This window comes from Lepidochelys olivacea, assembly GCF_965140295.1.
Source record: "Lepidochelys olivacea isolate rLepOli2 genome assembly, chromosome: 12".
Lineage (NCBI taxonomy): Eukaryota > Metazoa > Chordata > Testudines > Cheloniidae > Lepidochelys > Lepidochelys olivacea.
The window spans coordinates 40835611-40858608 of NC_140422.1; the positions used below are offsets into that span (position 1 = coordinate 40835611).

Here is a 22998-nt window from a genome sequence, read left to right on the forward strand (position 1 = left end):
CCTCCCCCCTTCCCCCTCCCCCCAACTTTGAAAGTATCTTGTCTCCTCATTGGTCATTTTGGTCAGGTGCCAGCGAGGTTATCTTAGCTTCTTAACCCTTTACAGGTGAAAGGGTTTTTCCTCTGGCCAGGAGGGATTTAAACGTGTTTACCCTTCCCTTTATATTTATGACAAGTCCCCCAAATCACAGGTAGGGTGAAACGCTGGCTGTGATTTCTTCCTGGAGCTCGAGGAGAAAACAGAGTTAATTAGACACCTGCACCTCTAAATATACTACCAAGTATATAAAGACTAACAATATTTTCCACATCTCAAGGATGATTTTAACCAGTTGATTCTGGGAAACTTTCACGGGAGAGTGCATCAGCCACTTTGTTAGAAGCTCCTGAGATGTGTTGGATGTCGAAATCAAAATCTTGGAGAGCTAAACTCCACTGAATACGTTTTTTGTTATTTCCCGTGGCAGTATGAAGCCACTCCAGCGCACCATGGTCGGTTTGCAGGTGGAAACGCCGTCCCCAAATATATGGGTGTAGCTTTTCCAGAGCATAGACAATGGCGTAACATTCTCTTTCACTGACTGACCAATTGCTTTCCCTCTCAGACAGCTTCTTGCTGAGAAACACTACAGGATGGAATTCTTGATCCGGTCCTTCCTGCATTAAAACTGCTCCCACACCACATTCGGACGCATCTGTGGTTACTAGGAATGGTTTGTCAAAGTCTGGGGCCCTTAGCACAGGGTCAGACATGAGTGTCGCTTTAAGCTGGTTAAAGGCCTTCTGACACTTTCCGGTCCACTGAATGGCATTTGGCTGTTTTTTTTTGGTTAGGTCTGTCAGTGGGGTGGCAATTTGGCTGTATTGCGGTACAAATCACCTGTAATATCTGGCCAAGCCTAAGAAGGATTGGACCTGTTTCTTTGACTTTGGGACAGACCACTTTTGGATAGCATCCACTTTGGCCTGTAGGGGATTGATAGTTCCTTGACCCACCTGGTATCCAAGGTAAGTCACTCTGTTTAGGCCTATTTGACACTTCTTAGTCTTAACAGTTAGTCCTGCCTCCCTTATGCGCTCGAAGACTTTTTGTAGATGTTCCAGGTGTTCTGCCCAGGAATCCGAAAATATGGCCACATCGTCAAGGTAGGCGACTGCATATTCTCCCAATCCTGCTAGGAGACCACCTACAAGTCTTTGGAAGTTGGCGGGTGCATTCCACAGCCCAAAAGGGAGTACACTAAATTCATACAGCCAGACATGTGTGGTGAAGGCTGACCTTTCCTTGGCGGATTCATCTAGCGGTACCTGCCAGTACCCCTTGGTTAAGTCCAAGGTATAGATGAATTGGGCCCATCCCAGTTTCTCTAATAGTTCATATGTGCGTGGCATTGGATAGTTGTCTGGGCGAGTCACAGCATTTAGCTTACGGTAGTCCACGCAGAAACGTATCTCCCCATCTGGTTTGGGAACTAGAACTGCTGGAGATGCCCATGCACTGCCAGAGGGGCGGATTACCCCCATCTGTAGCATATCCCGGATCTCCCGGTCTATAGCAATTTTAGGAGTTTGAGGAGACACCCGGTAAGGTTGGACTTTAATTGGGTGAGCATTACCTGTGTCAATGGAGTGGTATGCCCGTTCAGTCAGTCCTAGGGTGGCTGAGAACGTCGGCGCGTAGCTAGTGCACAGCTCCTTGATCTGCTGTCGGTGCATATGCCCAAGGGTCATGGAGAGGTCCACGCCACCAGCACTTTTCCCTTCATAGTAGACACCTTCAGGCCACTCAGTGTCATCTCCTCTCTGGGCTATAAACTGACAAATCTTTAATTCTCTGGAATAAAAGGGCTTTAGAGAATTAATATGGTACACCTTAGGCTTTCGGTTGGAGGTGGGGAATGCTATGAGATAATTAACAGCTCCCAGGTGCTCTTGGACCATGAATGGCCCTTCCCATGACGCTTCCATTGTATGGGCCTGGAGCGCCTTTAAGACCATGACCTGGTCCCCTACTTTGAAGGACCACTCTCTGGCATGTTTATCATACCAGGCTTTTTGCTCTTTTTGAGCATCCTGTAGGTTTTCTTTAGCAAGGGCTGAAGAGGTTCGGAGGGTGTTTTGTAGGTTGGTTACAAAGTCCAGAATGTTAGTTTCTGGAAAAGGTGTAAACCCCTCCCATTGCTGCTTCACCAACTGTAATGGCCCCTTAACCTCGCGGCCATATACAAGTTCAAATGGTGAAAACCCTAAACTGGGATGTGGTACTGCTCTGTAGGCAAAGAGCAACTGCTGCAACACTAGGTCCCAATCATTGGAGTGCTCATTTACAAATTTACGTATCATGGCCCCCAAAGTTCCATTAAATTTCTCCACCAGGCCATTTGTTTGATGATGGTAAGGGGTGGCAACCAAGTGATTGACCCCATGAGCTTCCCAAAGGCTTTTCATAGTTCCTGCCAGGAAATTAGTTCCTGATCTGTGAGGATGTTGGAGGGCCAACCTACCCTGGCAAAAATGTCTGCTAGTGCCTGGCACACACTTTTAGCCCTGGTGTTGCTTAGAGCTATTGCTTCCGGCCATCGGGTGGCAAAATCCATGAAAGTCAGTATGTACTGCTTCCCTCTGGGTGTCTCTTTCGGAAAAGGACCCAGAATATCCAGAGCTACTTGCTGAAATGGAACTTCAGTGATGGGGAGTGGCTGGAGAGAGGCTTTGACCTGGTCTTGGGGTTTTCCCACTCTTTGGCATACCTCACAAGACAGGACATAAGTAGAAACATCCTTGCCCATTCCCTCCCAGTGGAATGACCTCCCCAAATGGTCTTTGGTCCTGTTCACCCCAGCATGACGACTAGGATGATCGTGGGCTAAGCTCAAGAGCTTGACCCCCGGTACTTAGTTGGAACTACCAACTGTCTCTGAGGATGCCAGTCTTCCTGGTATCCACCAGAAAGAGTTTCCTTGTATAAAGTCCTCTTTCTATAACAAACCTGGATCGATTAGAAGAGCTGAGAGGCGGTGGGTTGCTCCACGCTGCCGTCAAAGCTCTCTGGAGGCTTTCATCTGCTTCCTGTTCGGTCTGGAACTGTTCCCTTGATGCTGGAGACATCAGTTCCTCATTGGATTGTGGACCTAGGCTTGGTCCCCCTGGAAGCGATGTAGGGGATGGGGCTGTTTCTGTTGACTGTGAACCGCTCTCCACTGGTGCACTATGTTGGGGTTCAGGCTCCAGCTGAGCCTCTGGTGTAGGGTTATCAGCTGCTGCCGCTTCAGGTTCAGTGGGGCCCTCTGGTGTTGGGGTTGCAAGTACTGGATTCAGTGCGGGCAATGATTCAGGTGCTGGTTGTTCCACCGGTTCCGGTTCTGGGGCTGGCTCTGTCTGGGTCTCTGGGATTGGATCCACTGCTGCTGTTGCAGACGTTGCCGTGGGGTCCGGTTCCATCACCTGTGACCAGGTCCTGGTAGAAGTTTCCGGAACAGAGCTAGGCGTGATGACTTGCTTAGCCTGGCTACGGGTGACCATTCCCACCCTCTTGGCTAGCTTCACATGATTGGCCAAGTCTTCCCCCAACAGCATGGGGATGGGATAATTGTCATATACTGCAAAAGTCCACGTTCCTGACCAGCCCTTGTACTGGACAGGCAACTTGGCTGTAGGCAAATTGAAAGAGTTGGACTTGAAGGGTTGAATTGTCACTTGGATCTCTGGGTTGATTAAATTGGGGTCCACTAAGGAAGCATGGGGAGCCGACACTTTTGCTCCGGTGTCCCTCCACACGGTGACCTTCTTCCTGCCCACACTCACAGTTTCCCTCCGCTCCCAGGATATCTGGGAGGTATCTGGGCCTGAGGACCTCTGGTGTGATTCTGGTGCAATGAACTGTAATCTGTTGGGGTTCTTGGGGCAGTTGGCCTTCATATGCCTCGGCTCGTTACATTTAAATCCTCATCCAGCTGACGGGTCACTGGGGCGAGGTGGGTTGCTGGAGAACGGTGTGGCAGGACGATAAGGTGCCTGGAGTATTCCTTAGTGTGTAGTTGGGGCCTTGCGCTGCCCCCGGTAGTAGGGTGTGGTCTGAGAGTCTCCATTCTGGTATCTGCTCTAACTGCGACCAGAGTTGTTCCTCTCTCCTCCCTCCACCCATTTTGTTCTGGCTTGCCCTGCCTCTCTGGTGGTCTGGGACTGCTCGTATCGATCAGCATAAGAAGCAGGACTTTCTGCTGAGTCCATTTCCTTATCCCATAAACACTGTTTTATTTCCTCCTTGGACATATTCAGGAATTGCTCCTGAGTTATCAAATCACACATTCCTTCAAAGCTGCTAACACCCCTTCCTTGGACCCATTTATCTAACAGATCCTTCATCTGGTTTGATAAGCCACATTACTTAGTCCAGGCCCTCTTTTAAGGGTTCGGAATTTTACTCTATACATTTCAGGTGTAATTTGAAATTGCTTTAAAACTAAATTCTTGAACTTATTATAGTTAGAAGCTTCATCAATAGGCATCTTATTGAATATGTCCAGAGCTCTTCCAGTCAATTTTGCGATCAAGGTGGTCATCTTGTGAGCTTCAGGAATTTTATGGAGTGCGCACAGTCTCTCAAAGGTGAGAAAATATTCAGCGATATCACTGGATTCATCATACTGTGGACACAGTCGCTCCCATTTGTGGATTGTTGGGGAAGGATGGTTAGGGTTATCCAGTAGATTCTGCTCAGCCCTTACCTTCTCCAACTCCAGTTCATGCTTCCTCTCTTTTTTCGTCTCCTCCATTTCTTTTTCCTTTGCCTCCATAGCTCTCCTGTGGGCAGTCTCTTTGGCTGTTTCTGCCTTGGGCTCTGTCATATTTGCCTCTCTGTTTTTAACTAACTTTACACCGGAGGGTTAGAAATAAAACAAACAAACAAAAACTTGGCTTGTCAAAAAAAAAAAGAGGTTGTGCTGTACCTGGATACCGATGTTCTCTGATAGTGATTGTCAGCCTGCGGGAAAAATCCTTTAAAAAAAAACAAAACCTAACACCTTTGTCTCCAGGCAAAGAGACAGAAAAACCCTCTAGTTGCTCCTAGCTAAAAAAAAAAAACCCACCTCTTCAGGTCTGTGAAGAACTTGTGAATTTCCCTGCAGGAGGTTAACTACCCTGCCTTTAGGTAGAGAAAACTCCAGCTCACAAAAGACAAATCCCTTTTGTTATGCTTGTTGCTTTGTCCCCTTTTACAAAACCCTTTAAAATCTTTTAAAATCCTTCTTTTAATCCTTCTGTGTTTCTGGTTTAAAAACAAAATCTCAAAATGATTTCAGATTAATTCCACCGCTCTGCTACCATGTCAAGGTTCCTTCCCCACTCTGAACTCTAGGGTACAGATGTGGGGACCTGCATGAAAGACCCCCTAAGCTTCTTCTTACCAGCTTAGGTTAGAAGCTGCCACCACCAAAGTGTTATACAAAGAACAGGGGAAGTGTCCACTTGGAAACGTCTCCCCCCAAAAATATCCCCCCAAGCCTTACATGCCCTTTCCTGGGGAAGGCTTGATAAAAATCCTCACCAATTTGCATAGGTGAACACAGACCCAAACCCTTGGATCTTAAGAACAATGAAAAAGCAATCAGGTTCTTATGAGAAGAATTTTTATTAAAGAAAAAGTAAAAGAATCACCTCTGTAAAATCAGGATGGTAAATACCTTCCAGGGTAATCAGATTCAAAACATAGAGAATCCCTCTAGGCAAAACCATAAGTTACAAAAAGACACACAAACAGGAATATACATTCCATTCAGCACAACTTATTTTATCAGCCATTTAAACAAAACAGAATCTAACTCATATCTAACTAGATTGCTTACTAACTCTTTACAGGAGTTCTGACCTGCATTCCTGCTCTGGTCCTGGCAAAAGCATCACACAGACAGAGAGAACCTTTGTTTCTCCCCCTCTCCTCCCCCCCCCCCGCCCCCATCTTGTCTCCTCATTGGTCATTTTGGTCAGGTGCCAGCAAGGTTATCTTAGCTTCTTAACCCTTTACAGGTGAAAGGGTTTTTCCTCTGGCCAGGAGGGATTTAAAGGTGTTTACCCTTCCCTTTATATGTATGACAATGCTCAATTCCTGTATTCTTGGGAACAATTCCTTTTTCTGTTGGATAATTTCTGAAAAGGTAGGAAATGGAAAAATGCTCTCAAGTTTTAAAACAGGACCAATGAAGATTAAAGTATTGAAAACTTGGAATAAAGAATGTTTAAATGCAGCATATTCAACCAAGGGATCCCTTTTGTGTATAAGATATATGCATAGATTGTCACTGGCTCCAAATATATTTAGAGTTAAAAAACACAATGAAATTATGTAAAATATGTTGATTTGTTATTCATTATAGTAACTTCATGAATTCATACCTGGCTGATCATACTTGTTTACACTTTAAACTAGGAAGAGGATAAAGTGGCTGGAGACCTATTGGCTCTACCTCTAAACACGAAATACTTGCATTATTTTTAGTAGTGGCATAACTTGAAATGTTTAGAAAGCACATTTACACTGATTTATCCTCAAAAATACATTTCAAATTTGCCTGGATTTGTATAAGGGCAGAATATAAATGATCTGCTTCTGTGATTGATGTGATCCTCGTGCTGCTGTTTGTATATTTTTGAGGTATGATCGGAAAAACACTGAACTTCACAAAGCTATACATATATTTTAACAGTTGCATATTAACGGATGATATTTGAATACTTTTGAGAATATATAGCAAAAGAGAAGGATATTTGGATTGTATTAAACAGTATTCGTTTAGCTTGCCATTTGTTTCCCTCATTACCAATACACAGGACATCCCTGCTAATTGGAATACAGTGCAACTGGTCCCTCTAGGAGAATATATATTTCCTTCAAATTCTCTTAAAAATACAGAGGAAATTTGTTTTGGAACCTGGTAGTATTTATGATTAAAGTTTGAAATATTGTTCGCTGGTGACCTCAGACAGCATTACCAGCTATTTTGCTTTGTGCTAATAAATAATATTGTTTACATCAGGGATCAGTAACCTTTGGCACGCAGCCCGTCAGGGAAAGCCGTTGGCGGGCCCGGACGGTTTGTTTACCTGCAGCGTCCGCAGGTTCAGCCCATCGCAGCTCCCACTGGCCGCGGTTCACCATTCCAGGCCAATGGGGGCTGTGGGAAGCGGCGCGGACTGAGGGATGTGCTGGCCACTGCTTCCCGCAGCCCCCAGCAGCTTTCTCTGATGGGCCGCGTGCCAAAAGTTTTTTCCACAAAAATTAAGATAAAATTCATCTGTTGGGTTTCTAGGGTTTCTATTTTAAATGCAGGATATGATCACCGTTTGGTATACCTGTCCCAGTGCAGACTTGCATGTATAAAGTGCTAAATTCTGCTGCTTTGGTTTTTTACATGAATGCTTCTTTAGAAGAGCTCATTTTAATGTTTACTTCAATATTTGCTACAAAATGTTTCCACAAGTAATCCTTAACACTAAATTCTGCAGAAGGCTGATCACCTTTATCCCAATTTTAGAACTTTGTTATGTGACTCAAGGGTCAGCTGTGTAATTGTTTATTACTCCAGTTAAAATGTTTGTCATGGGCAGGGATCCATGACATGTTCATATTCTGCATTCTGGATGTGCATGGTGTTTCGTTCAATCTGTAAATGGATTGATACCTAAGAAGGGAAAATGTTGCTCTGCTGCAGGACCAGTCTGCAGCATTATTGCTGAATGCTTCATGTATTCCACTTGCAAACCTTGCATGCAGCACACGTGCCGGGTGCGTGCTGCACACTCTTATTTCTATGTGGGTGAGTTTACAAATACTAAATGAAAACTAATGCTGTTGCCGCTAACTAAACAAGGTAAAAACATGTATGGTAGCAATCTTTCTCAGCTCAAAGTGGTTGCAAATCAGCTCCTAAATATTGTCACTGAAATTAATATCTAGATGAAGAAGTTTTTTCCAATTTTATAAATGTTTCTACAGAAGAAGCATTGTATTAATGCATGCTACAAAACAGATAAATTTGTCTTTAAATTTGAATGCAGTTCACAGTGACTGAATCTTCCAGCTTCAGCCACTACATTTACCAAGGAACAAACTGGAAAATGGAACTGGTATCATTCAGCTTGTCCAGGAGGTGGAGGAAGGGAGTCTCTTTCTACATAGCCAAAAGAGTAATTTATTGATAAACTGTACTGACAAGTAAATTTCTCTTAAAACTTAACCACAGACAGGGATTATTTTTCATTTCACTTGGAACAGAAAAACATCTAAGTTTTTTTGTTTTAAAAGCAGCCTTCATTTTTAATGACTCTTCATATGGTTCTGATGCTTCAATTTTAATCACAAATACACAGGGGTTTTGTATGATTTTCTCATTTTTACTATACCTGAAAATAAATATTCACTTCATGGTTAAACAAAAAACTGTGTTTTCCCCTTTTTTAATTCTCTGAGATTTCCTCAGCGTGGTCCAAGATGGTTAGAATACAGATTAATTAACTGAATTTCCACATTATGGAAATAATTTCATCATTTGAGTGGCTTATCAGAGACTCCTGTCTTTGGATTTAAAACCCCTCAAAAAACCTAACTTCCTCCTTACAGCAGATATTACTCTTTGCACTGCAATAATGACTATTCAGCTATGATATTCCAGTGTAGGTTTATTTCCCTTTGAAGTTTGTGGTGGTGGTATTTTTGCTTGAGTTTTGGTGTGGTCAGCACTATAAAAACAGAAGAAAATAGTTCCTTCCCTGGAGGGTTTACAATCTGATGTAAAACGTGAAGTTCTCTGAGTTGTTCTGCAATAAGCTACTATCATTGAAAACATCTATTTGAATTTTAACCTTCTTTGTTTTTGTTAACTTGCTGATTGATATGTCAAGTTTTGAGAGATTTATTTTAAAAAAAATCTTTAGCAGAAATGACCCTGTTGCTCTTCAAAAATCTTCTGTTTTTGTTGTTGTTGTTGAACCCTTAGTCCTGCTTTCCTGTATCAAGGGCAGTCTGATCTGTAGGGTTCCCAGTTTAGTTAGTCAAATAATTTTTGCTAGAGTAGGTGGGTAGATAGGTGTAGGACTCTATTAATGTCTCTGAGGACACTGAGGCATGATTGAACTAAGAGTTCTGTCCCCTCATTGGTTCTATATGGCTTTTAACTCTGTATTTAAGGGGACCAGCTAACAAGTTCTTGGGAGATGGGGGTATGTAATTTGATGATGACTTCTTCAGCCTCTGAGTTCCTAGTGGCCTTTTATCTTTCCATGCTCAGCATGCTACAAATCAGTTTTGTCCCTGTTCTGAACTTACACAATAAACAACCCATATCATAGTGACTGGTACCAGTTCCATTTTGCCTACAGTTCAGTTGATTTTATATTTTATTTCTCATTTTATAATTGATATCTGGAATCAGCAGCAATTTTCTCATTTATTTTCTCATATTTTTATTCCAGGATTTGCCTCTGAAGCAGGGAGTGTCTGCATTAAAAATGACCTGTAGTTCTCTGCTTCATAGGTTAGAAACTTATTTTAATATTTTGTGGCTAAGCACAGTCCCGTCTTTTCAAAAAATTCTAATAATGAATGGTTTAATTGGCATTGAATGTGGACTACAGGCATACATTTTGCATTGGGGTTTCCATTGTTTTAGATAAAATGATTAGTCCAGTTGAAGCAATAAAAGCCTTGTTGTTTGCTTGCAGCCTTTTTTATGACCTAAAGTTAACTAAAAACGTAACTGATTATCGTTCAAAAGTTTAAGTACCATTTGGACACTTCAAAAATAATATTGTATTGCTTAGACCTTGTATTGCTTGAAGCATTTACATTTTCAAACTTACCAAATTCCAAATTTTCATTTGGGGGAAAAATCAGTTCACAAATCACATTATTTCAATGGGACTGCTATAGCCAGCACAGGTGCAAACATGTATCTTGTATTTACTTCTGAATTGTACACCGCAGATGCTTCTTCAGCTCCCTCCTCTTCCTCCATGGGCGGTGCTTGCAGCTCCTTTACCACCTCTTCCAGTCCTACCATTTACTCTACCTCAGTCACCGACAGCAAGGCTATGCAAGTGGAGAGCTGCTCCTCAGTCGTGGGGGTAAGTAACCGAGGGGTAAGTGAAAAGCAGTTAACCAGTAACACAGTCCAGCAGCAACAATCAATGCCGAAGAGACATACAGTCCTGTACATCTCACCACCACCTGAGGATTTGCTGGATAACAGTCAGATGTCCTGCCAAGATGAAGGGTGTGGATTGGAATCAGAGCAGAGCTGCATTATGTGGATGGAGGATTCCCCCTCCAACTTCAGTAACATGAGCACCAGTTCCTACAATGATAACACTGAGGTGCCACGTAAATCACGCAAACGAAATCCAAAGCAGAGGCCAGGGATCAAACGTCGAGACTGTGAAGGATCCAGCATGGATATATTTGATGCCGACAGTGCCAAAGCGCCTCACTATGTCCTTTCTCAGCTCAGCACGGACAGCAAAGGCAACTCAAAAGCAGGAAATGGGTTGGTATCTACATTTTTTAAAGTTCTATCACCATATGTAACACCAAGCTAATAAAACATACTCCTGACTTTTCTCAAGTGTTCTACTCAGGTTTTCACATAAACACAGCCTCTCCTTCCCTTTTATATCTTAGCTCATAAGTTTCTTCTAAAATTGCTAAGCTTTACAGAGAAGTAAAGCTAAGATTTATTGCAATATAACATATTCTAAGCTTAGTTAGTTATTCAGTCCAGTACTGGTGAGATTATCCAAGTTTTTTTCCCCAGTGGATTGAGATTCCCAAAGGATAGAAAGCTTTTCAATTCTATGGCTCCATTTGTAAAAAGTCTATTTAAAAAGAGCTATAAGTACTGAAGAGATCTTACAACTGTTCTACACTGTCTTCCTAAAAATACCTTGTTCAGATTTTTATGTGAGGATCTCAGTTGATACATTTTATCTGCTTCTGTCTGTCTTTCTATTTATCAAATAGAGAGAGCGATGGATATAGAAGTTAATTGCTTGTTACGATTTTTCAGCATTTAAATTAACACGTCTTCTTTCACTTTTTATTTGATAAAATGTTAAGATTATCTGCTGAACCAAATTTTGTTTTTCATGTGAACTCACTTCTGTATTTGATTTTCAGAAATAAATCTCTAATCCTGTTTCTCTCTGTGCTTCTGGGTTGTGTGCATGTGTGTGTTCGTATGTGGGCAAGCCTGGGTGGTGGTCTCTCATCTCTACCACTTCACACAGTTTACTAAATACATTTCAGTAGTTGCTTTAGAGAGAGAAAACGTCCATGAGTTTACAATAGTTTGTTGGGGGGTTTTTTGTTTGTTTTTATCTGTGGCTTCTTTAGTACTTAGTTTTATACTGCAGTCAAGTGGGTAGATTTATTTTTTACTTTTATGTATGTGCTTGCAATGTGTTCTAATGTTCATCACTGGAATGGTGAACATTAAAATATGACTGACTGGAAAGATGAGCTTTTCATATTCCTAAGGGAAACAGCCTTTAGTCTGTGTTCCCAGGGTCATTGCAGTTCCATACTTAAAATGTTGCTTTGAGAAAGTGATTCTAAGAAACTCTCCAGAGTGGCCTGCGGCTTCATGGTAGATATCTCATTTGGTAAGATGAGAACCAGGCTCAACAAAGGATGCAGAGTAAACATTGCCACCCAGTCTTTTCCTCTTGCCTTCTGCAAAAAAGTACTTGATCAATGGAACAATTTTTTGTCTGTTTACCACAAATGGTCTAGACGTATAAGTGAAACAGTCCAACATCCTGGTGATAAGTTCACCAGGAAAAATTTATAATGCTGTGAAATTTTAAGTATTTAAAATTGATTTGTAGCTTCTCAGATTAATAAATAAATTGTTTGGAAAGCTAGAAAACAAGGTTGCACCAAGCTTACAGGAAAGAAGGCAATTCTCAGTTACCATGGAAAGAAGTGCTCTTCCTGTAGACAAGAATTGTGAGTGCATAGAAGTTTTCTCCAGACAGGGAGCACAGGTTTATTAAGCTGCAGACATGTGACCTCTGTAGCTTTAATAATGAAGAAACTAGCAAAATGTTCATTATTACCATAACAGGAGCTAAGCAGCATGCATTAGTAAAGGAGAGGTTATGTTTATATAGCCATAACCTTTTGGAACATTGGGAACAAGGTTGATTATAGTAGTATGCATTATACAATATATCTAGATTGTAAGAAGAAAATTAATAAAGTTCCAGGTAGCAGATTCTAGTTAAAAGTAGATGCTTTAGTATCAGAAGTGGGTAGTACACCAGACCCTTGCTAGAACGTGCGTCTATATAGCGCAAATTCACACACAACACAGTTGTGGCCATGGATCCGAAATTTAGTTAGTTTAATTGGAATTCATTTTAATGCGGTCCCCGCGTTAACGCAGTACCACGCATGGATCCCAAATCCCACGTTCTAGCAAGTGTCCGGTGTATAAAGAAATGGGCTGCAGGGGGACATCTATGTCTAGAGTACAGAGATGCAGCACTACAAACATAGATTGTAGGAGTGACTGTAGATTTTTGCTTTTCTGCCTAGTGGAGCTCAGACAAGTTAGTTGACTCACATTTTGGCATCAGGAGAAGAGGGAGGATGATGACATTTGTTATATTTGCTAATTCATGCAATTGAAATACTAGCTGCCTCAGAAGAGACTTCTAATCTTCTGTCAGAGCTAGAGGAAAAAAGCCCACTTCCATAGAAACTGTGAAGAGAGTTTGTGAAAGCCTTTTTAAAAGGCTTTGATTTTTGATGATTTTCCAGGGCAAACAGGAGGATTCCTGTTCCTCCATTGGAATCATGCCAAGTCTCGGTCTCACTATTAGTCTCAAGTCTTCATTTGGACCAGCTATGGTTCAGATGGCACACATTTTAAGTTATCAGGACAATGAAGAAACAAAACAAAAATAGAATGTTGAGATATTGAGTAGGCATCATGGAATGTGTTCTAATAAAAGCATTTGGCTTTGGCAGTTCGTTTGAATGTCCATGCCAGTCAGAATGATTTGTTTGGTTCTGATACCCCTTAAGCTAATTAATAAATAAGTATATGTAAAATATTGCTGTTGCTGTTTGCACAGGCATAGAAAATGGAATGCCACTGATTCTGGGAGTAAAAGGTAACTGAATTTAGAAGGACAGTGTAGAAATATCAGCTCTCCTTTATAGTTGGGAACAGGGACAAATGAGAGGGATTCCAGTGAAATATTTAAAATTCCTCTCTAATATAGGTAATTAGATTGTAAATAATAACCATAATTTCAAGAGACTCTTAAGGGGAAAACATGCCAAATAATTGGCAATCAGTACCTCTTCAAAGAAAAATAACACAGTATATGTGGAGTATTTTACCAAGCAAGATAACTCAGGATTCAAAAGTAGAATAATTTAAAGAAAACACATAGGTAACCTGGGGAGGCCAAAGTATTAAATGTGTATATACTTTTAATAGGTCACATGTCTGTCTCTCCTTCCCATCAATTCCTATGATCTTAGTGTCCTTCATTAATCTGTTTAGCTGGAATTCTGAGTGTGAGAGATCAAAATGTGTGACCCATATGTTTCTGTATTGAGAATTCTCTTGTGACATAGGTAATTAGGTGAGCTGTAAAGGCAAAGAAATGTGAATCCCAATCTCAGAGCTCTGAACAATATGACTATACTTTCATAATAATTAGATTGCTTAACATTCCTTTTCTGATTCCCATGTTTAATTACATGATTTAAAATTCTGGATGTCATGAAAAGCAGAGAAAATGTAGTGACTCAAAACTTAACATCATTCTTTCAACTGCTAGTATACTGCAGTAATTTCCTAACAAACTATGGAGAACTGATCATCTAAAATCCTTGAATGTAGTTAGTATTTTTGGTTAACTAGGACAGTAGTGTAAATCATACTGCTCTCTACATTTGTTTACTTAGTGTTTCATTGAACTTGTGTAGATTGTTCCAACTGGAAGAGGGTTTCTGTAGAATAAAAAAACTGGGTGAAAATAAAACGGAAGGGGTTTTTGTGGTAATAGGCTGTTTGGCTACACTGAAGCTGAATAATAAGGATTTCTTGCCATAAAATGGTACTATTGCAATTTGTATGCTTTTATAACCTCTAAGTTCTACATCTTTTCTTTTAATTTGAAAGCAAGCCTACAAAACAGGTCTGGTGAAGCACTTTGGGATTCTGTGCTAAGATTGAATAAATAACGGGCTCAGAGGATAGTTTGACTCTTGAGAGGTTAAATTTCATAAATACACAAAATTAAGTTTCTGCAGCCCTTGATAAATCATCCACTAGATGCTTAGTCAGAAGATTTACTTTCATACTTTTTGCAAGTGTTCAAGGGTCTTGCAAGATTTGGTATAGCTGAGAGCATGATGGATGAAATCTTGTGAAAAATCAGACATGTAGCAGTATTAAGGGAAAAACTTGCACTCTTCTCTACAGCAATGAAGGCCTGTCTTGTAGCAAAACTACTGTGGTTCAGCTATACAGGAGTTAGGCAAGGAGTTGGGGAAGCCTGTAAAGAAGATAAGGAGTACTTGTGGCACCTTAGAGACTAACCAATTTATTTGAGCATAAGCTTTCGTGAGCTACAGCTCACTTCATCGGATGCATACTGTGGAAAGTGTAGAAGATCTTTTTATATACACACAAAGCATGAAAAAATCTTCTACACTTTCCACAGTATGCATCCAATGAAGTGAGCTGTAGCTCACGAAAGCTTATGCTCAGATAAATTGGTTAGTCTCTAAGGTGCCACAAGTACTCCTTTTCTTTTTGCGAATACAGACTAACACGGCTGTTACTCTGAAACCTGTAAAGAAGATGTGCAATTCCTGTAGATTATGGAGCCTTGCTCTGTGGTATTGTACAGTGAGAATTTCAGGCTGGATACTTTGCAGATCCACCATTGTGTAAATCCATGGGCCATCACCTCTTCCAATCAGAGTGTAAATAGCCTCTCCAGGTTTAAGGCTGGCAAAGTTGCCAGGAAATAGGTCCACCATCAGTGAATGGCCTTGAGGAAAAAGAGGTTTCCTTTCCTTCCCCAGCCAAATTGCTAACGAGGGAATCTCACACTTTCCCTTTTTTCAGGCTATCCACACACTCAAGAAGGCAACACTGGCTAGTTGACATTTAGACGGTTTCTTCACAGCCATAAATGCAGAAACTAATTGTTGATACAGTTAAAACGTACATTCTGCATAAACTGATTAAGCCCTCTCCCAGCCTACCCCAGTTGCCAGGGGAATAGTTCTGTTCACTATTGGTAAAGGTGTTTATCAGACTTTGGTTCATGATATTCTACAAACCTCCACTGTATAAGGTCAGTGAGACATTCTCTCTTGATCCTTTAAAATGGACAAAAAAATTGATTGTGAAATGTTATACTTTGGAGGGCTTCTTCGTTCAGGTTTTAATTATGGAACTGATCACAAGATACAGTACGTTTGAAGACCAAACACCTGGGAAAAGACGGTCTTGTTGCATGCACTGCGTTTGTTTTAAAATCAGTGCAATTATGGCAAATCATCTTAAGCCAAATACTTTTGAAACAGCTTTTTCATATAAATTTCTCAATCTGATCTGACAGAAATTGCCAAATACTAGTTGTGAACTTGCATGGTCATGCAAATTCAGGAGGAGACAGGCATGAGGCTGTTTTTCTGTCTAAGAAGAAATTTATATAATTTAACCTTAATTCTGGTGAGGTTTTAGGTCATATTACAAATATGCATATCATTTTCCCTACGTTTTCTGATTATACAATATACTGGGAAGACCATATATGTCTTCCTCCTATTATTAATGTATTCTAGTAATGCTAATTGGTTTCCCCTCTGCTATTTATGTGAAAAACAGTTCATATTTTCATAGAATGGAGGAGACAGGGAAGCGTTGTCCTGCCTTACCCTCCAGGGTTCCTTCTCTGTCAGTGAGACAAGTCTAACTTCAACATTTGCTCTTATAAATATTTCACCTGCCATTTTATTTTTTTAATCTATGGCAAGGATGGGCAAACTTTTTGGCCCGAGGGCCACATTGGGGTGCAAAACTGTATGGAGGGCTGGGTAGGGAAGGCTGTACCCCCCAAACAGCCTCGCCCTGCCCCTATTCGCCTCCTTCCACTTCCTGCCCCCTGACTGCCCCCCTTAGAACCTCTGACCCATCCAACCCCCCCTGCTTCTTGTCCCCTGACTGCCCCATCCTGGGACTCCCCCTCCCCAAATCACGCCTCCTGGGATCCTATCCCTATCCAACCCCCCTTGCTCCCTGTCCCCTGACTGCCCTGACCCCTATCCACACCCCCACAGTCTGACAGGCCACCCAGGACTCCCACACCCTATCCATCCCCCCCTGTTCCCTGACCACCCCAGAACCTCCACCCCATCCAACCGCCCCCTGCTCCCTGTCCCCTGACTGCCCCCTGGGACTCCCTAGCCAACTTTTGCACTGCTGCACACACGCCGCCACTGCCCTCTTACCATGCTGCTCAGAGCGACAGGAGCTCGCAGCCCCACTGCTCGTGCGGCGAGCTGAGGCTGCGTGGGAGGGGAACAGCGGGGGAGGGGCCGGGGACTAACCTCCTGGGCCAGGAGCTGAGGGGCCGGACAGGACGGTCCCGTGGGCCGGATGTGGCCCGCAGGCCGTAGTTTGCCCACCTCTGATCTATGGCCCTTCTTTACATTGATTTGTTTTTATATGGGAATTTCTTATAACATGTTCTCAATGGTCTGCTTGGACTTCTCAGAGCATCAGAAAGCCAGAAAGGAGCCGGAGGGAAGAAGAGCCCGATGCTGTGTGGTCAGTATCCTACTAAAAGTGAAGGCAAGGAGCTGAAGATTGTGGTACAGCCGGAGACCCAGCACAGAGCTCGGTACTTGACTGAGGGCAGCCGAGGCTCAGTGAAAGACAGGACACAACAAGGTTTTCCAACTGTAAAGGTAGTCTGTTTATAGTAGTACAGGGCAATGATGTGGGGAAAAGGGTTAATGTCATCCTTGGATGTATATGCAGGAGTAGAGAGTAGGAGCAGAGAAGTGAATTTACCTCTGTGTGACTGATTGGTTAGACTGTTACTGGAATACAGCATCCAGTTCTGGAATCCACATTTTAAAAAGAGGCTTCACAAAATTAGCGAAGGCGCAGAGAAGAGCCACAAAAATGAATTGAGTGCTGGACAAAATGCCTTACAGTGCAGGCATGTCTACACTGCAACTGGAAGTGAGCCTTGCGGTGCGGGTAGACAGATTTGTGCTAGCAGAGCTCAGGATAGCACGCTTAAAACTAGCTGTGTGGAGGACACGTTGTCTAGCAACCAGAGCTTAAGCCATGGGGGTTGTGTGGGCTAGAGCTCAGTGGCTAGCCTGACTCTCTGCTGGCACCCAAAGTCCACACAGCTAGTTTTAGCAGCTAGCACAAGTCTGCCTACCTGGGCTGGGAGGCTCGCTCCCAGTTGCTGTCTAGACATACCCTGAGAGACTTAAGGAGCACAATCAATTTAACTTCTCAGAAGATTTAGAGCTTGCTTGATTATAGTGTACAAGTATCTTCCTGTGGACAAAATACAAGACACTAAAGGTCTCTTTAATCTAGCAGAACAAGAATTAATGGCTTGATGTTAAAAACAGACAAATTCATGTTAGAAATAAGGCTTCGATTTTTAACAGTGAAGGTGATTAGCCATTGAAATAAACTACCCAGAGAAGTAGTGCTTTCTCCATCTCTTTAAATTTTCAGTCCTTATTCATAATGAGTTCCACAGATGCATGACACTGGGTCTCTGCTATGTACAGCCAAGGAGTGAGACTGAACTGGTCAGTCAGTGCCAGGAGAGCAGTGGCTCCACCTCTGAGAAACTGCCAATTTTTCATCTGCTTCCTTAGCTGCAGGCAGGCAGACCAGCTCCTCCCTGCTTCAGAACAAATGCAAAGAAGAGAAAAGAGGTGGGAAGGAAGGCTTACATCTCCAGGCTTTCAGGGTCTGCCTTCATCAGCAGAGTGGGTTCCTTTTCTCCTCATAGTTATTGGGACTCTCCATGCCTCCTGCTCACCCATATAGAATGCAGCATAGTGGAAAAGGCCAAGAAGAGAAGGAAAACCAGAAACTGTCTCCAGCATCTCCCTAGTGACTGAGTGCCTTGGTGGAGATCTGTGTCTGTTCCATGGAGACCCAAGCCTCTCTGAAGCTAAGGCAGGGTTTCCTGCAGCTATCCCTCCTTGACTCAAAGAGCACCCAGGAAGCAGTGGTAACAAAATCACCTAGGCTGGCACAGGCAGCTGCCCCAGACCCAGCATGAGTGGCAGCTCCCTTCCCTTCTCTGGGGAAGCATAGTTTGAAGCAAAATATCAAAAGGCCAGTGAAGCTTTTCAGGCATGAAAACTGCCAGGGTGCATCAGGACTACAACATAAACAAACATGAACTGTCCTCTACTAACCCAAGGGCCCCTACAGTCTTTAACAGGCAATTCTAACATGGATGGACAGTATTGCAAGTCTGGTCCCCCTCAACCTTGGGAAGATGAGCTTCTGTTGCTTCTGGGAATCAGTGATCTCCTATGTGGATATTCTTAGTGACCCTCTGCTTGCGTGAGTTTCCTCTTCTCTTCTGCTCAGTGATGGTGTCTCTCCTTAGGAGATTTCCAAGTTATTCAGATGTTGGGTGAGTCTGAGCAGATTCAAGTCAGGCTTCCCAAAAGGTAAACCAGTCAGGACTGTTGTCATCACAGATGCAATCTGGAGGGATGGGGTGCTCAGACAGGGACAAAGATTGTTCAAGGGATCTGGTCCAAACATGACAGACAACACCTGAGCCATGTCACATGCCAACAGCACTAAAAGAACCTCACCTCCTGATGATTTGTGTAAAGAGGAATCTGGAGTCACTTCGCTTCATAACCAAAGGGAAATGATTGTAGTTCATTCAGCCAGCATAAGTTAGACCGTTCAGTATGGGAACTACGCGCAGGGGTGTTCTAATTTCTGCTAAAGGAATTTAGTCTCCAAGTGATAGATCTGTTTATTCCCCACCTGAATTACAAATTTTCTGTGTTCGTCTTTTGCCAGTAGAATCACAAATCTAAAGCAACAGATGCCTTGTCACAAAGATGGCAAGATATGACTTCTTTCCCTTTCCTCTTGTCACTAGAACTCTAGAAGATCAGAAGAGAGCCAGCTGCGGTAATTCTGGTACTCCTGTTTTAGCCAATGAGGCCTTGGTTCTCAATCTCCTCAACATGGCACAGAGACCTTCCATTTGCATTCCATCCAGAAAGCAATCGAAAAATATGTCTACCCAGAGGAAGAAAAAACACAAAAAAATAAAGATCCCTGGTAGTGAGTCTTGGAGCCTGAATCAGCTGACTTGGGCTCATGCTGTGGGGCTAAAAATAGCAGTATAGACATTCTGGCTCTGAAACCTAGTTAGGGGTAAGGGTCTCAGAGTCAGGGCTCCAGCCCGAGCCCTTAGATCTACATTGCTAGTTTTAGCTCCATAGCATGAGCCCAAATCAGTTTGTCCGGGCTCTGAGACTCGCTGCCAGGATTCTGTTTTTATTTTTTAATTTCTTTATTTTTTTGCTGTGTAATGTACCCTAATATGCATAATTGTTCCTTGTAATAAGAATCCAGCTTTTTGAATAGAGCCTTTTAAGCCAAAAAGGTTAGTCAGAAGAGGTAATATCCACACTTTTAGCTGTCAGAAATAAATCTACTAACTCGGTGGATTTTAAGGACCTCGTTGAGGTTTACCCATTGGTACCAGGACAAGGGTTTCTCTGCTACCATGGATTCTTGAATTTCTTCAAGATGGACTCAAGCTATGCTGACACCCAAAAGTCAAATTGCTGCTTCGTCTAGTGTCCTTAGCACAACAGACAAGTAGTGGATTTCATCTTGTCCAGGAGATGGTATGCTTTTTTGAGAGATTGGGTGGGGGGGAGGAGAACAGGACGGGATGGACATCCCTTTTATGTTCTCCTAAAGTGCAGAGTTCTTGCATGGGATCTTAACCTGATTCTCAGTTCCACTATAGACCCTCCATTTGAACTGCTCATGAAAGTATCTTATGATTTTCTAACCATTAAACTGGTCTTTTTGTTAGTAATCCCATGAATTTGCAGGTGTTTGAATTGGGAACTCTTCCTGGAACCTGAGTGCTGCATCTTCCATAAAAATAAAGTCAGATTCAGAACCAGAACCGATACTGCCTTCATACCAAACGTTGACTCTATGCTCTAGAGAGCACAGGATATTATCCTTTCATCCTTTTACCCAGCTCCATTGCATCCCAAAGAGAGATTGTGGTACACTTGAACATCTCACAATATATATCCACTGCACAACTTGGTTTAGAAAGACAAATAATTTGTTCTTTATTATCTGGTTCCAAAGGGAACAAAGGCCTCAGAATCCTCCATTTCCAGGCTGAGCTGTTGTATCTCAGAAGCATGCAAATAAAAAAGCATAACTCCATCTTCCAAAATCAGAGCTCACTCCCTCAGAGATATTGCAATTTCCTGGGCAGAAGAATCATATGACTCACACAAGGTTTTAGAATAAAGTGATTAATTAAACAGTAATAAGTCACTAGGACTGGAATGGATTCAACCAAGAGCTCTAAAGGAACTCAGATATGAAATTGCAGAACCACTAACTATGGTACGTAATCTATTGCTTAAATCTGAATCTGTCCAAGGTGACTGGAGAATAGCTAATATGGTCCAGATTTTAAAAAAAGGCTCCAGTGATGATTACAGACTGGTAAGCCTAACTTCAGTATGAGTCAAACCCATTGAAGCTACAGAAAAGAATAGATTTATCAGACACATAGATGAACACGATGTGTTGGGGAAGAGTCAATACAGATTTTGTAAAGGGAAATCATGCCTCACCAGTCTCTTAGAATGCTTTGAGAGAGTCAACAAGAATGTGGGCAATGGTGATCCACTGTACTTGGACTTTCAGAAAACCTTTGACAAGGTTTCTCACCAAAAGTTCTTAAGCAAAGTAAGGTGTCAGTGGGCAAGAGGGAAGGTCCTCTTGTGGATCAGTAATTGGTTAACAGATAGGAAACAAAGGGTAGGAATAAGTGGTCAGTTTTCACAGTGGTGAGGTAAATAGCAGGATCCCCCAACAGTCTGTACTGGGATCAGTGCTGTTCAACATATACATAAATGATCTGGGAGAAGACGTAAACAGCAAGATGGCAACATTTGCAGATGATACAAAATTACTCTGGATAGTTAAATCCAGAGCTCTGCAAAGGGTTTTAAACGGGTCTCACAAAACTGGGTAACTAGGCAAGAAAATGGCAGGTGAAATTCATTGTTGATAAATGCAAAATTAATGCACTTTGGAAAACCTAATCCCAACTATATATACACATTGATGGGTTCTAAATTAGCCGTTACCACTCAAGAAAGTGATCTTGGAGTCATCGTGGCTAGTTCTCTGGAAACATCTGCTCCATGTGCTGCACCAGTCAAAAGAAGCTGACAAAAAATGTTAGGAAGCATTAGGAAAGGGACAGATAATAAGTAAGGCTATGATTTTGTCATGGATATTTTTAGTAAAAGTCATGGATAGGTAATGGGCATTGAAAAAAATTCACAGAAGCTGTGACCTGTCCCTGGCTTTTACTAAAAACATCCCTGACAAAATGGGGAGAGAGGTTTGTCCAGCACCCAGCCCCATGATTTCTGCAACTTCTGTGACATACTCAAAACCTTAATAATAAGACAGAAAATATCATAATGCCACTATATAAATCCATGGTATGCCTGCACCTTGAATACTGCATGCAGTTCTGGTCACCCCATCTAAAAAAAGATATGTTAGAATTGGAAAAAGTACAGGGAAGGACAACAAAAATGATTGAGTATAGAACAGTTTCAATATGAGAAGAGATTAAAAAGACTGGGACTAGTCATCTTAGAAAATAGATGACGAATTGGGGGATATGACAGAGGTCAATAAGCAGAGCCATCCCTTGGGTACGGCGAATTGGGGTGACTGCTTCGGGCCCCACGCTTTCAGGGGCCCTGTGGGCCAGTGCGATTGGCTGGCACGGTTGGTCCTGGAAGTGACAAATTCATCACTTCCATCCCAAGCCTCTTTCCCCCACCCCACCCCCGGGACAGCCCTGTTTATAAGTGAAGAAATAAGTGAATAAGGAAGTGTTATTTATCCCTTCTCATAACATAAGAACCAGGGGTCATGCAATATAATTAATAGGCAGTAGGTTTAAAACACACATAAGGAAGTACTTAACCCAGTTCACAGTCAACCTGTGAAACTGGTTGACAGGAGATATTGTGATGGCCAAAAGTATAATTGGATACAAAAAAGAATTAGATAAGTTCATGGAGGATAACCAAGATGGTCAGAGACAGGACCTCATGCTCTGGGGTGTCCTTATATTTCTGACTGCCAGAAGCTGGGACTGGATGACAGGCTGGATCACTCGATAAATTGCTCAGTTCTCTTCATTCCCTTTGAAGCATCTGGCACTGGCCACTGTCAGAAGACAGGATACTGGGCTAGATCGACCATTGGTCTGACCCAGTGTGCTCATTATGTTTTTACGTGCAAGGAAATCTGTAAAGTAGCCACCTGGTCATCTGTTCATACTATCTCCACATTCTACATCCTGGACATGCAGACATTCTGATTCTGCCTTCGTTAGACATGTGCTCTTTGCTGTAGCATTCCAGTATTTACCTTCTTTTTGTATATAACATATAGTTGCCACCCTCCCCCTAGTAGACACTGCTATGAAAATCCCAGTGTCATGGATCTGTGGAACTCATTGTGAATAAGAATAGGAAAATTTATCTGTGCCTTACCTCAAAATTGCCTTTCTTGGAGTAGGAGGGTCCACAGATCCAACCCACTCTGAATGGGCTAATTGGGGAAACACATCGGATTATTAATTGCACTCAGTTTAT

At 42.3% G+C, this 22998-nt stretch overlaps 1 protein-coding gene across 5 annotated transcripts in view; it reads left to right on the forward strand.

The window, feature by feature from the left end:
* NFAT5 (nuclear factor of activated T cells 5) overlaps window positions 1-22998 on the forward strand; it is a 135244-nt gene that overhangs the window by 57395 nt on the left and 54851 nt on the right. For 2 of the 5 annotated variants that reach the window (XM_084645139.1, XM_084645138.1), the window contains exons 3-4: window positions 9979-10537; window positions 16803-16995. In XM_084645139.1, coding sequence (XP_084501265.1) covers window positions 9979-10537; window positions 16803-16995 — 752 coding nt within the window. Of the gene's footprint in view, window positions 1-9467; window positions 9530-9978; window positions 10538-16802; window positions 16996-22998 lie in introns of all 5 variants that reach the window. The other 3 variants (XM_084645140.1, XM_084645141.1, XM_084645142.1) reach the window with 3 other exon arrangements.